The sequence below is a fragment of the Sceloporus undulatus genome, chromosome 3 (assembly GCF_019175285.1).
Source record: "Sceloporus undulatus isolate JIND9_A2432 ecotype Alabama chromosome 3, SceUnd_v1.1, whole genome shotgun sequence".
In the NCBI taxonomy this organism is placed as follows: Eukaryota; Metazoa; Chordata; class Lepidosauria; order Squamata; family Phrynosomatidae; genus Sceloporus; species Sceloporus undulatus.
In genome coordinates, this window is record NC_056524.1 from 42,040,600 (window position 1) to 42,055,148 (window position 14,549).

Genomic DNA, 14,549 nt, shown 5'->3' on the forward strand with positions numbered 1-14,549 from the left:
GCACTCCTTTGGCGCTGTGTCATGATGCTGCACTCAGTGTGGTGTGGCGCACAGTGTCACGCCACCATGGGGCAGAGTTGGGTGTGTGTCATATGGATGTCACGCCCTGGCTCCACCCCCATGCCAGCCTTAATGGCCAATCTGCACAGCCCCAAAGACTTTTTTTACCTGCCCATCCCTTTTTTCCTTCTTGTTCTCTGTCACACTAAAAATTTAATAGCAGCATTTCCATTAGGAGGATGGTGAAGGAGGGCTGGAGAAACACAGACTTTTGAATCAGATCATAACAGTGTTTCTTCAGTAAAAATTCAGTAAAGCTTAAGCTGAGAAAGAATGGGATTGTAAATGTGTGTGTATGACTGTAACTGGCAAAGTAAGCATTAGCTGACTTCAACATCCCATACTGACCTTGTGTAAACAGCAAAACAGAGAGGAGTTTATCACACAGAGAAAAACTGGAAGTTTAAAATGGTCCAATCCCGTTATTAACTCACAATTGCGCATGTGGTTTTGACACACAAAGCACTGCTATTCCATGCAGAATCTGAGATCAATCTGCACTTGTGCACAAATGGGCAAATGGTGTTCACATGACAGTGCCAAATGTGTTTCCATTCCAATAACGATAAAAGTGTGTGAATCTCAAAAAAGCGATCAAATGCACAAATGATTTTCACATGTAGACCGTGACAAATCTCTCTCTGTGTGTCCTGCCTTCCCTCAGCAGCTGTTTCTTTAAGAGCCCTGGCTACGGGGGCTGAAGCTAGAGACAGACAGACATACACATGAAACAGCGAGTGGGAAAACTCACTTGCTCTGTCCCTGCCTTTGCCTCAATACCTGCTTCTTTAAGAGCTCTGGCTCAGAGGGAAGACTAAAGTAATCTCCAAACTGTCCCCTTTAAGGGATTTGGACTTCAGCTCCCAGAAGCCTCAGTCATGTTGGCCAGTAGTCTGGGATTCTGGAGCTGAAGTCCAAAATCCCTTAAAGGGGACAGTCTGGGGATTGCTGCAGCTGAAGCAGGAGACATACAGAGAGGGACAGAGAGGAGCACACTGGGACTCAGACTTACTCTCCTCTCTCTCTCTTTTCTCTTGCATCAGCTGTTTGTTTTAAGAACTGTTGCTACAATGAAGGATGGATACGTATTTTACATATTCCATGGCACTGGAAGTAAACTCGCCCCAAGGAACCATGGGGAATCTGGCAACAAACACAAAAACGGAGAATCCCATGAATAAAGTGCAAGTAGCTTTCATACTACAGTAATTGCGCAAAAAAAAAAAAAAAAGCAAAATGGTGAATGAAATGGAAATGAATTTCTGATATTTTCCCAAAAATGCTTATTTCCTGGGTAATATCACTTTCTTTTTGGATTCTAAGCGGTTTGCGTGCAACGTCATCTGAAAACCATTTGTGAAATTGTGCCTAATATGCTGGATAACTGTGGGTTCTGACCCTATTAAACTTCCAATTTTCCCTGTGTGATAAACTCCAGAAAGAGAGAGAGCAGATTGGCTTGCCTCTGTAGCTACTCCCAGCTTGTGTTGTAAAAAGCATAGATTGGTAAATTTGGCCATAAAAATAGAAATCATAAGTAAAGTGGAGGTTGGTGAAAGAAAGAGTCTCCTTGGATACATTTTTGAAAGAAAACTTCAAGGAGTGTCTAGAAAGTCCAGCATGTTTTGTTTACTTACACAAGGCCTACCTGACATGGTCTTTTCATTTCATTAGCATATTGCTGATCTTGTATTTTAAAAATGACTGAAACATGTTGAACTGCTGTTCTTTTTTTGTGGTGTAAAAACATATTCCTATTCTTTCTTTGTTGTTTCTGTTTCTGATATCAACGTTTATGTTGAAAAAGTAATACCTGGAACACATCCACTCTGTTAACTAAGGTGTACTTGTAGTTGCTGGAAAGTCAGACTAGAAAGAGTGCTGCCTTTGATCTGTCATTTTCCCCCTTTCTTACCTTATCATGTATGGAATTGCAAATAGATCTGTCTTGGCTGAAACCTGAACTTTGCATTCTGTTAATCTTTTGTTGTTGACAGCACCTGGAAAGCTAGAATCCGTAATCTTCCAGCCCCTTTTGGTTTTTAAACATCTGTTGGAGAGCCAACTCAGTCCAAGAACCAGCATGATGTAATACTTTCAATGTTGGACCAAGTCCCTGGAGAACATGGTTCAAATCTCCACTCAGCCATGGAAACCCACTGAGTGACTTTGAGCAAGTCACACTCTCTCAGTCTCACAGGAGGCCAAAGGCAAAACCCATCTGAACAAAACTTGCCAAGAAAACCCCATGATAGGCTTGCCTTACGATCACCATAGGTTGGAAATGACTTGAAAGCACACACACAAAACTGCTTTGTTGCTTTCTCCAAAGCATTTATTCTCACACCATAAACAGAGTTCTGGAAGAATTCCAAATTCTGAAATAAGAAAGTCACCATTACCTTTGTTAAAGTGTTTGTTTGAAAGTAAGTTCCACCATATTCAATGGGGCTTGTTTCCTAGTAAATTCAGTAAGAGATTAACTTCAGTCTCACTGAACTCTATTAGACCTATATTTGAGAGACGTGTAGGATTAAATGCTCTTAATGCTCATGTTATTGTCTCAAAGTAACTGATGATAGATCAAGTTAAAGTGGCAACAGTTTCTTACTTTAAACTCTTCCACATCTCAGACTGTGATGAGTCACTCTTTGAAAACACAATCCAGCTTCGAGAGAAACGACTAGACATTGAGGAGGCATTAATTGAGGAGAAGAAAGTGATTGAAAATGCAAAGAAAGAATATGAAACTTTGGCCAAGAAGGTATAATGATTTCTCCAACTCCATCTTGACCCAGCATCCTGGCTTGAGCCAATAATATGTTTCTAAGGCAGCGGTTCCCAACCTTTGTTGGGCTGCGACCCCCATTACAGGAGAAAGTCCCGCCCGCGACCTCCCTCATTGGTTGGGAAGCCAAGTGGGGGCGGGACTTTTGACTGCCTATAAGCCCCAGCAGTCTTTGCGGACGGAAGTCCCACCCCTACCTGGCCTCCCAACCAATCACGGAGGCCACCGGCAAAGAAGGGGTGGGACTTCCGGCCACAAAGGCCACTGAGGCTTGCAGCCCCGTTCTTGTCCCCTTCTTCTCGTGGGTGCCTTCGATGGCACACGCGAGGAGAAGAGGATGAGGCGGCCCCGGCCCCTTCTCCTCACAGTTGCCAGCGCTAGCGTCGGCACCCACGGGGAAAAGGGAGGAGGGGGAGGCAGGGAGGAATCCCAACCTGGCAACCCCCAAGAAAGGGTTGAGCGACCCCCCAAAGGGGTCACGACCCCCAGGTTGGGAACCCCTGTTCTAAGGGCTATTGTGCTTGCTATAAATTTTGCTGGTTTCAATTTGATACAGTAATCTGAATGAACTGTCTAGGTTGGCAAAAATATGTAAGTCAATTGCAGGAGTCACAAGAGTTGAACTGCAACAAATATTGCTTCAGCTCGTCAATTTGAGAATATTTATAGGAGAAACATATAATCTGACCCTTTCTGTAATGAATAGATTGGGCCCTATAGCTGCATCAACACTACAGCAATAATCCTGGTTGACATCACTTTAACAATCATGGTTCACTTGGAATTCTAGTTTTATGAGAATTTTAGCCTTCTCTGTCAGAGAGCTCTAGTGCCATAACAAAGTACAGTGGTACCCCGGGTTACGAAATTAATTCGTTCCGCGGTTAATTTCGTAACCCGAAATACCTTCGTAAGCCGAATTCCCATAGGCGCTAATGGAAAAATAGCTCTCTGCTGCCCTCCGGTGGCGGAAAATAGCGCCGCGGTTTTTTCGTAACCCGAAGAAACCTTCGTAAGCCGAAGCAATAAATCCCTATGGGATTTTTTCGTATCCCGAAAAATTCGTAACCCGGCGCATTCGTATCCCGGGGTACCACTGTAGTGTCAAACTGGATTATTTTTGCAGCGCAGATGCAGCCTGAGACACATAACCGGTAGTGCTGAATTAGGTACATATTGTAAGGCCTTACTGATTAAATATGGCTTTATTTTGAACAGGTGAAAGTAGTAGCAGCCAGTCTGGATACAGCAGAATGGGAACTGGAGGCATATCAACGGGAGAAGCAGCAGAAACTAAATGAGCTGCATGTAGTGGTACCTCTAAAACTTCACCAGGTGATGTCAGGGGTTATTATTATTGAATTTGGTTCCTTGGTAATTAAAATACCCCAGATAATGGGGCGGGGGAGGATTTTGGTGATCTTTTATGTTTTCTTCTCTCTTACAATTCGTGGCTTCTATTTCTTTGTTTTTAGTTTTGCTAAAATATGTGGAGGTCTATAACCCTGAACTTTTTAAAAGAGAGAGGAGTTGCTCTGCTTTTGCAAGCTCATTATAGACTAGAGGTAGTGGTCTAGTGGTAAAGTTTGAAGCTCAAGTGTTAGTCGTGACATTCACCATAGCTACACCTTCATGGAGAGTTAAAAAAAAGGCAGCTGTGCTTATCCATATTAACAAACAGGCCCTTTGTAAAGTGAATGGCTCTTAACTGCTCATTCAAGAGCAACCTACCCCAGAGTACTTTATGCTGTCACAGAGATACTTCACAACAATATATTGTTGCTGAGGAAATCCATCCTCCTCCCATATGCTTCTGTGGGTTTCAGCTAAACCCAGAACAGAGAAGCCTGAATGGTGACGTCCTTGTGGATGCTACTTAGAAAACCTTGTCCATGTTTTACTCTTGTCAGCCCTTGTTCCACAACAACAATGCTTAACAGAAGTTGGGGCATCAGATGGGCAAAGCGTGACACACAGTTCTGGGGAATATCTGAAGCTAATTAAAGCAGTCCAGTCCAGTATGCTCTATATGACTTTTATTGAGGGTGAGATGGGGGGGGCAGGGTTTGTGCATGTGTATAATTTGTGCTTCTTCCTGGTAGGTGGAATATGTATCAAATGGAGAAATCCCTTCCGATATCTCTCAGGCTTTGGTGTTTACCAATCAGTCTTTGGTAAACTTGCAGCAGAGGATTACAGTCCTGCAAGAGGAGAAACTTGAACAGAGGGAGCTCTACAAGAAGGCTCGGGAACAGCACAAACAGCTTATTCGAGACAGGAAGGAGATGATGATAAAGATTGACCGTGAGTTGCTGTGCATGTGCAGTTTCTTTTCTTTTTTGGATTGTATGTGAAGGCTTTTCTTCTCTGTGCATCACACATGACCATTATTACCTGGAAATACAGTCTAAGTGCTTTGACTACTTTCTAGAAGCTGAAGGAAATGGTGAGAGAGATGAAAGTGCAATACAAAGCACTTGTTTCAGAGGAAATCTGGTTTCAGATGCTGATACCCTGTGTGATAGTGAAAGTGCTTTATTTGTATCTCTTCATACTCTGGAAATGGGAGTTGAATGCTGCTCCAGACATTGCATTTTAATATGTATATGCCTTGGTTTCCTAATCTAAAATATGTGCCACTATTTTAGAGGGGTTTAGAGGAGTACATTCTATTGTTAGTCCCAACTAATGTAGACTCATTGAATTAGTTGCTGAGTGGTATGTCAACAGATACATACATCCCATTGGAGTTTATCAGACAAGGGAAATTGGAAGTATAATCCGAATGCAATCATGGGGTTTAACGTTATTGCATGATAGACTACCACATGCAATTTCGGGCATTGGGAACTCAGTCTGAATGCAATCATGAGGTTTCAGGTTATTGCGTGATAGACTACCACACACAATTTCGGGCAATGGCAAGCTATTTTTGTGTAATGGGAAGTCAGTTTGAATGCAATTCGAATTCACATAAATTTGCTGAACTAGCGAATTCACGTGAATGCGTTCTGGCCCCACTTTCTCTTCAGTCGAAATTAAGAGAAATTCCTCCTGTGTGATAAACTCCATTGATGCTTGCATCTGCTCTAGTTGGGACTGTTGGTTTAGTTTTAGACCTGCAATTTAGAATCCAAAAATACACCTTTTCCAAGCTCTGGATGTAGAGCGTAGGCTGCATCCGCACAGCATAAATAATGGCTGTGTTGTGGAATTCTGGAAAGTGTAGTTTATTGTGGCACCAGAACACTGACAGAAAAGCTAAATGACTCACGAAACTACAGTTTCCAAAATTCCATAGCATTGAGTAGTAGCAGTTAAAGTGGTGTCAAACTGGATTATTTCTGCCATAGTGAATTCTCAGTTCACCATGTCTGTCTTTGGTGTGTGCCCTTATTAGAAAATATATATTGTTCTAACAAAGCCCTAAATCCTGATGTTATTCCTGACTAGAATAAACCCACTGAATTTGTGAAATTTAACTATATCTTGATCCGATGTTCCAAAATTGAATGGGTAGGTCTACTCTAGCCAGGACTAACCAACAGCATGCTAGAATATATGTACAAAGCAGGCCTGGTCAATCTAAGTCACTGATTTACACTTGAAATGAGTTCACATACATAAAATATTTTAGGGTCTTATAGATGCTGCAGGTTTGTTTGCTTGTTCAAAACAATTCTACTCTAGGTTTCAGTTAAAATGTTCTGGGTAGGGTAGGGGGGGTCAAATTAAGAATAGTAATTTAATAGGAATTGTAGGAATAAAAGTCTACAGAATAAAAACATGACAGGTAATAAAATTAACTCCTTTAGACAATTATATTAATTAGGCTGATTCATGTGGGGGAAGGCAATCCTTCAGACCTGTGCTTTGGTTGCTAAGGCCTGAGCAATCATCTCAACATGTCTATTATCTTTTGCCAGCTCTGGGAACAAATTTCAAAAAGGTTAAGAGGTATAATAATTTCTATATTGTGCTCAAGTTTATTCAGTATTTTTTTTAAAAAAAACCACAGTTGTATCTGTAGTTGCTTGTTGCTGTGTAGCCATGCAGTCTAGCATTGTGTGCATGCAGGGCATGAGGGTAGTGAATGCAGATGGGCCTTGCAGTAAAGATCCTGAACAACTGTTAGGAAAGGAAACAAAGCATAGTTCTGCAATTACACTTTCTGATGCAACGTACAATCATGTTTGTTAACTGGAAAATAGGGGAAACAGAACACAATAGATGCTTAAATACAAATCTTTCATCTTATTAGGACTGGCGGAGAGGTGCAATCAGTTGATGATGATGAAATTTGGCCGGATAGTAGATTTGGAAGCCCTCCTAACTCTTTCTGTTAACACAAACCTGGAGGAGCTCAGGATGAAAACGATGGAAAAAGAACAAGCTAATGCTATGGAGCTAAAGAAGTGGGAGGTAAGGACAAAATATATTTAAGCATATTTTGATGCTGCTGGGCAGCCTAGAATAAGTATTGCATGGAGATGGCTTTTGAGAGTTGAATAAAGTTTATAAAAGGAGGATTTCCTCTATGAAAGCTGTCTTCAGCAAAGGGAAGCTTCAAATCCTGGTTAGGAGGAAGATGCCAGAGCAGCACCTGTTTCCCAATTCCAGCTGTCAAAGTAAGGAGGAAAAGAGGCATTTATGCAGAGAGAGCTCCTGGGCAGGTATTGCACATCAACTGGCATTTTGTTAGTGACATGCACATGTGTAAATCCAGTTTATGCCCATATATGTCTTCTTTTGATTATTGTGGAGATTGGAAGTCTCTTCCCTCTCTTCTCAGTGACCAAATTACTCTTTCGCTGCAGAACAATAGCTGTTGCTAAACATCCAGAGATTGATAGAGAGTGTATGGTATCTGAGAAGGATCTGGCTCTATAACCAGACACAGAACAATGACATCATCATCTGAATCCACCAGAGGACCCCAGTGAATCTCTCCATTCATTCCTTGATTGAATGGGGCTACTGTAGTTTGGACTAACTAATAAGATTCCAGTCAAATTGTAGTCAGGAGTCAGCAGGAGGGAGAGACAGGAACCAAAACAATCTGGGAGACTAAGGTTCAAAACACATCTCCAAAAATAATCCAGATTGAGACTGCTTTAACTGCCCTGGAGGGGGAGAGAGGCAGGCCAGCAGCAACAGGCCTCGGCAGAAAGAAGAGCCCTCCTTCCGACCACCGTCTTGAGGGAGAGAGAGGCCTATGTGAGAGAGCAGATGAGCTGGCCTTCCCCCTTCCCTACTGTCATTCCCTTCTCCTTTTGACCATCCATTAAGAACCCAAGCCCTTCCTCCATTCCATCTGCCTTGGTCCAGGCCTCGGAGGTAGAGAAGAACTGCTGGACCTGATCCCCTTCACCACCACCTCTCCCTTCTCCTTTTGTGTCATATCTTTTTAGATTGTAAGCCTTCGGGCAGGAAACCGTCTAACTAAAAGGTTGTATGTACAGCGCTGTGTAAATTTACAGCACTTTATAAATAAAGGTTAATAATAATAATAATAATAATAATAATAATAATAATAATAATAATTGTAGTTTATTGTGGCAACAGAGCTCTCGCTGACAGAGAAGGCTAAATGTCTCACAAAACTATAGTTCCCAGAATTCCCCAGCATTTAGCCAGGCCAATTAAAACCATCTCAAACTGGATTATTTCTGCAGTGTGTTTTGGACCTAAATTTCAAGGGACATTGGAAATTAGTAATGAATTTTCCATTGGGAGCGGCTACCAGGGCTTCATTAATGGTGGCTAAAAGGATTTGCAGGAGGTTGGACAATGCCATGTATGGGTGAACCATCCACACTTCTGTGGCTCTCTCCATGGCACAGAGTCCAGGCCAGCAATCCTACTGCTGGTCCAACTAAAAGATGCATCATCTTCATTTAAAAATGATTGCCAATATATTAAATATTTTTCCTCTTATTTCCATACACAAAAGAGCTGTGCATATTTTGTCTCTTTAAGAATCACATCTGAATGACTGGGAGAGGCTGTGCTTAAATCAAAAGAAATAATAATTATTGGAAATTTGAGTTTTGTTATTATGTAATAGATTGATGAGGACAGATGTTTAACACATCTTTAGGCGTTCTGCCCAAGCTTTACAAGCACACACACACACACATCCTTTGCCTTGAGTCTTCTACATGTTGTCTGTCACTTCTATAGTTCCTAGACTTTAACATATCACAACTTCTTGTATCATTTACATCAACCCAAAAAGTCTCTGCTCTCTTCCAGGATATAATCCTTGAGATGCGCCAACAGCTGATGGCAGTGACAAAAGAACATACCAGTAAGCTGATGCAAATGAATGCATTTTGCACAGAGAAGATGAGACTTGAAGCTAAATTAGATGCACTGCAAAATAACCTGGTATGTGTACTGCTTCAATTATTTATTCATGATTAATAAGCACTTTGGTTCACATAGAACACATATGGAGTTGGAACAGTAGGCTAATCATACCAATTATTCTGCTTTTATGCGTATAGCCCATATTTCTCAAATTAGCTGGTGCTCCTTTCCCCTTGATTTATACCCTGTGTTGATTTTAAATCTGCATTTCAGTAATCGCACTTAGTCAAATGGGATTATTTAGAACAGGTGTTCAGAATATCCAGATGACATGTACTTTCTCTCTGGGCTTGCCAGTAAAAGTAAAAAGTAAAAAAAACCCCAAAAAAACAACAAAAGTAATTTCTGCTGCATCTCCCAGAAAGACACTAGTAAAGTTTATGTTTTGAGAATGTTTGAAGTGGAAAGCAAAGTGCATTGTTTCCCTTGCCCTTTCCTCCTATTCCATTGTTTCTTGTGAGATTAAATGCAATTCATGGCTTTTGTTTCTGTAGGGAGCAGAATTCCAAGGGCCTCGCAAAGCAGATATTGAGGAGAAAGAGAAGCTGATTGCATTAGTTCAGCTACAAGCCGGAGAAGCTGAAGTTCTGAAAGAAGAAATAACACTCCTAAGTAGAAAGGATGGGCGCATCTTCCCACCATCTCAGTCCCTGTACCAAGCAGATGAGATGATGGATTAAAGCCCTCCAATTAAGTTCCTTGGGTCTATTTTTACATATAAATCCTAATGCATGAAAACAACCGACAGGCTAGTCTTGAAGTTTTAGCTTCTGTAGTTCACTTCATGACAAATTATTTGCACATTTTAACAGTTATAGACCACATATAGATTTAGCAATGATTTGGAAATAGAGTGAGTAGCAAAGTTTATACCTCCTAAAAAAATTTCTTGCCTTTTTTACAGCTGTGAAACCACAAGAAAAATTGATTAACAGCTGTATCCATCTCATACTTTCTCCATAACCAGTTGATTTTGAACAAGTAGTAGATCTCTGATTATGAGTCTCTGAAGTCATTTCATTTCTTGATGCAAAAGGTGCTGTATATGTCAAAAACATGCACACAGACAGTACTGTGTAGAGAATAGTGCCTTGCCCTTTCAGCTGGCTATTAGTACCTTAACACTGACCTACATGTATATCCACAATGCACTACTAGTGTACAAAGTACTAATACCCAATGACTTTTTGCACATGACTGTCTGGATGAAGCCAATTTATATATTTATAAATAAAGACACCATATTGATCTCAAAACTAAGGAAGATGAGCATTTATGTAAGCCTATTTCACCCTGAAATTGTTTTCGATAAAATATTTTATTGGCTGTGTTGGTTTATGATAAAAAAATTCTAATGTCATGCTTGTATTGTTGTTAACCCTGTAATCTCTGCCCTGGAATGCAGCAACCCTTCAGATGCCGTGTCAGCCATGTAGAAGGAAACAGTCTTTTAGTTAGTTAACCTAATACCTAATTATTATCACTGGAAAAAACAGTCCTCTTTCCAGATTTGAAACTTCTGCTTGTCATACTTTGGCAACATTTTAAAAAATTGGCTGAAATCCTATATCACCCTCTATTGTAATGTAACTTTACAAACATTTAACTGTGTAGCAGAGGCACCAAGAAACCTAGTTACTGGATTGCAAAGATTCCTCCTCAAACTTTTTCTGTCATAGAGGGGAGAACAAAGACAAGGAGAGCACTTGGAGAAGCTGCCTCTACCTTAGAGGAGACGGAGAAGGAGAGCAGGGAAGCTATCTGGCTCATGACCTCGGGCAGGACCCATCCCAAGCCACAGCTGCTTCTTCCTCAACACATCCTATTCCTGTAGTTCTCAGGGCAAGACACTACTGCCTGCTCAGTCCAGGGTGCCCTAGGCCAATGCCCACAATGGCCTCTGGTGGAGAAAGGCCAGCAGTGCCTCTTGCCATCACTGTCAGTCACCTGGCTCTGGCTGGGCATGAAAGAATATGTGTAAAATTTAGACATCTAAGTATTGAATTTATTTAAATAAAACTGTTTGACTTTGAATTATGTTATTTCTTTATAAAATGTTTAAATATTAATATACATCAATGGGCAAATGAAAATATACACACAAAATATTTTCATAAAATACTATGTGAAGTGGGAAGCATGTTGTTCGCGTGTGGATGTTAAGGGGTTCACAAGGGTAAAACATTTCAGCATCACAAACTGATTTTGATGGAAACTGCAGTTGAGAAACCAATTTCATTAAGTATCATGCTGGCAATTCTAGTTTTAAAAAATGGAATACAGCAGTCAGAGTCTGTCAAAGGAAAGAAGCACTTTTTATTTACTTGATGAAGCATGGCAATTTTTTTTTTATTACAGGCACAATCTCAGAATCTGTGTATGCATATATTGCTTGTTAATGCAGATAAGTATTGTACTTTGCTTTATATCTGTTTCATTCAGCATCCTGCAGTGAAGATTCCTCCTACAGGGAGGTAAGAAATAATCCTTGTCCACAATATCATCATTGGAGATACACCTTCTTGCTGCTGGAAAATGGGGCTTTGGTCCCTTCTGAGATGGAAACCAGAAAGCTGCCTTTTCTTCAGTGTGATAAAGGCAGATGCTATTGTTCCAGCCTTGATTTATTCTTCAACTTTCCCTTATGATGCTACTTCTCTCCATGTATTTATAGAAGGCACATATACATCTATTTACAAATGTATAAATATATAAATAGAGTTGTAATACAAAAATAAATAACTATTTCTCTGTTTAGAATAGTCTTTGTAAGGCAGTATGTCCCCTAACTGGTGCTATGAAGAGTATCTAAGGGGACTTGCAGTGGTAGGTTGTTCACACGCGTCTCTCGGCTTTCTCCCAAGCATGTGTCGGTTGGATTTTGAGACCACATTTGTCTTCTGTCCTGGGAAAAATCTGTCCTCTCTACATCTTCAACTGGTACTAAACCAAGGCAGCAGGTAGAATCTGAAAATGCAAGGCAGAAAGTATATCCTATCAGAGGTCATCTTTCTCTAAACTCTTAAAGGGAATTTGCTGTGAAAATGCATAAATCCCTTTCTGGCCAGATGATCTTAAATGATACCTTCTTGAAAGATTACAGCTTTTCACAGGGCCATAGGAAAGAATGTATGGGATTCCACAAAGATCACAGCATTGTGCACTGGAAGTAAATACTTGGCATTTACAGACAAAATTAAAACAGAGAAAGTAATTGTTTAATACTCAGTGAAACCAAATCTATTCACAGGCAGTTCTTGGCTGATATTAGGGGATTGACACTGGGATGATAAATATGCTTTATTTGCTGACTCCATCTGGCTACTTATTTTGCTTATCTACAGCATATGCTTGAAAATTACCAGGCTACATACACTAATACAATATGCCAATACAATATGCTTGTATGTTATAGAGCTTTAATTGAATAGAAACTTCCAGGGTTTACTAATCTCTTATTCCTCTTGCTGCATCACAAATAGGTAAAAGGGATTCCTGTGATTGATGCTTCATATGATGCTACTATTTTTATGTCATGGCCTTCCTTTCTCTGCCTACTCTAGATTTAGAAAGCAACATATTTCCTCTGAAGTGTAATGCATATAAAGGTAGAACAAAACTCGTTCTAAAATCTCTGTCATGCTGACCTGTATGGAAGACAGGATTCTTTATGTCTTCCACAGTGGAGTTGCCCTTCCTTTGCGGGACCGAGTTACACAGGCCAACAAATTGTTCATGATGATGATGACGATGATGGAAGTTGTTACTTTGCTGAAGCAGCTGGTGCGTGGAGTCATCTGGAAGCCCATAGAGTAAAGAATGGTTATCTGGTCCAGGACTGGGTGACCTAAGTGGAAGGAGGAAAAGAGAGATATCTTGAAGAAAGAGTTGATGTCATCATAACTTTTAAATTCACCTGTGATTAACTTCCTCACATTTGTTGGTTAAGGAAACTGAATCTGAACACAACTGGTAGAGTTCTCCGTTTTATTTTCATTCTCAGGATATAATCTTATGCAACACTAATTATCTCTTGTCCATTGTATTGTGTCTGCTCACTAAGCCTCATGGCTGCAGCCATACCTGTTTAATTATCTTTTTCTGGTATAAGTAATGGGTTTTTTTTGGTTTTGTTTTTTAGTTCTATCTGTTTTTAATCATGTGAGCTGCCTTGGGTCCCACTATTGGATGGAAAGCAGACATTAAGTGCATACATACCTTTGGTGTTCAGCTGAAATATTTCCATTTTGCAGCACCATCCCTTGCAAAAAAGCATTGGTCTCATTCTGCTAAAATCACAAATAAATAAATAAATAAATAATATTAGAAAAATCTAGAAGACCATTAAAAATATAGTCTCATTTATGCTGGAAGAGTTCAGTTTTACAAAGTTTTACAAATTTACAACAAAAATATAAATATAAAAACCAAGCAATATCCGCTTAAGGTGTGGAACTATGGAATTATTTCTGTTTGTATGAGAGAAATGGAAAGAGCCTCAAATTCTGCATTTTCAAAGGACAAAGTACTTTAATATAATTACAGCACAATACGGTGGTCCCTTGGTATCTGCTGGGGTTTGGTTCCAGGACAGTTTGTGCATACCAAAATCCGTGGATGCTCAAGTCACATTAAGTAGAATGGTGTAGTAAAATGGTGACCTTTATATAAAATGGCAAAAATTGAGGTTTGCTTTTTGGGCTTGATATATTTTTTAATATTTCCAAGCCATGTATGCTTAAATCTATGGATAAAGAATCTGTGGATACAGTATTTTAAACACACAAGCATTCTGTTTCATTCTGTCATTGAGAACCTACAGGTATGACACCACCTGTAAGTTCAAAATATCTACAACAAGCACAGAAGACCTTCAGGTTTATGTCTTAAATCAGCCTTTCTTAACTTTTTTACCCTGGAGAAGCCCTTGAACTAATGTTCAGGTCTCAGGGAACCGCTGCATAAAATTATATCTACAACCTCAAAAAACAAACAAAAACATTTATTCTTTTTCAGTCATGATATCTCAGGGAACCCCTAATGACCCCTTAGGGAAACCTAGGGTTCCAGGTTTCTCGGGTTGAGAAACCCCAAATGTTGAAAGCTGGATGTTGAAGAAAAGCATTTTCCTACCATATGAAACAAAGAGAGCTGTAGAAGCATCGACCAAACCGCAGGGCATGGGCAAACAGATATGAAAAATAAGATAACCAACATATTCAAATATTGCTAGAGAGATTACCTGATGAACTTCATCTGGGCTGTAATCATGTGACTTTGCATTAGGATACCTAATTGTGGCTGAGGGGAAATGGCCATTGGCAGCCTG

At 40.1% G+C, this 14,549-nt stretch overlaps 2 protein-coding genes across 6 annotated transcripts in view; one reads left to right on the forward strand and one right to left on the reverse strand.

Moving 5' to 3' along the window:
• Positions 1–11,254, forward strand: part of CFAP44 (cilia and flagella associated protein 44) — a 93,715-nt gene extending 82,461 nt beyond the window's left edge. For 2 of the 4 annotated variants that reach the window (XM_042456718.1, XM_042456719.1), the window contains exons 30-35: positions 2,694–2,824; positions 4,067–4,183; positions 4,951–5,152; positions 7,110–7,270; positions 9,104–9,238; positions 9,715–11,254. In XM_042456718.1, coding sequence (XP_042312652.1) covers positions 2,694–2,824; positions 4,067–4,183; positions 4,951–5,152; positions 7,110–7,270; positions 9,104–9,238; positions 9,715–9,900 — 932 coding nt within the window. In that variant the 3' untranslated portion in view covers positions 9,901–11,254. Of the gene's footprint in view, positions 1–1,103; positions 1,245–2,693; positions 2,825–4,066; positions 4,184–4,950; positions 5,153–7,109; positions 7,271–9,103; positions 9,239–9,714 lie in introns of those variants that run through there. The other 2 variants (XR_006102790.1, XR_006102791.1) reach the window with 2 other exon arrangements.
• Positions 11,255–11,512: 258 nt separating this feature from the next.
• The window catches only part of BOC (BOC cell adhesion associated, oncogene regulated), an 84,541-nt gene continuing 81,504 nt past the window's right edge, over positions 11,513–14,549 (reverse strand). Inside the window, exons 17-20 of one of the 2 annotated variants that reach the window (XM_042456721.1) lie at positions 14,463–14,549; positions 13,439–13,506; positions 12,868–13,067; positions 11,513–12,187 (exon numbers count right to left, since the gene is read on the reverse strand). The exon at positions 14,463–14,549 is cut by the window's right edge and continues 140 nt beyond it. In XM_042456721.1, coding sequence (XP_042312655.1) covers positions 12,006–12,187; positions 12,868–13,067; positions 13,439–13,506; positions 14,463–14,549 — 537 coding nt within the window. In that variant the 3' untranslated portion in view covers positions 11,513–12,005. Of the gene's footprint in view, positions 12,188–12,867; positions 13,068–13,438; positions 13,510–14,462 lie in introns of both variants that reach the window. The other variant, XM_042456720.1, reaches the window with a different exon arrangement.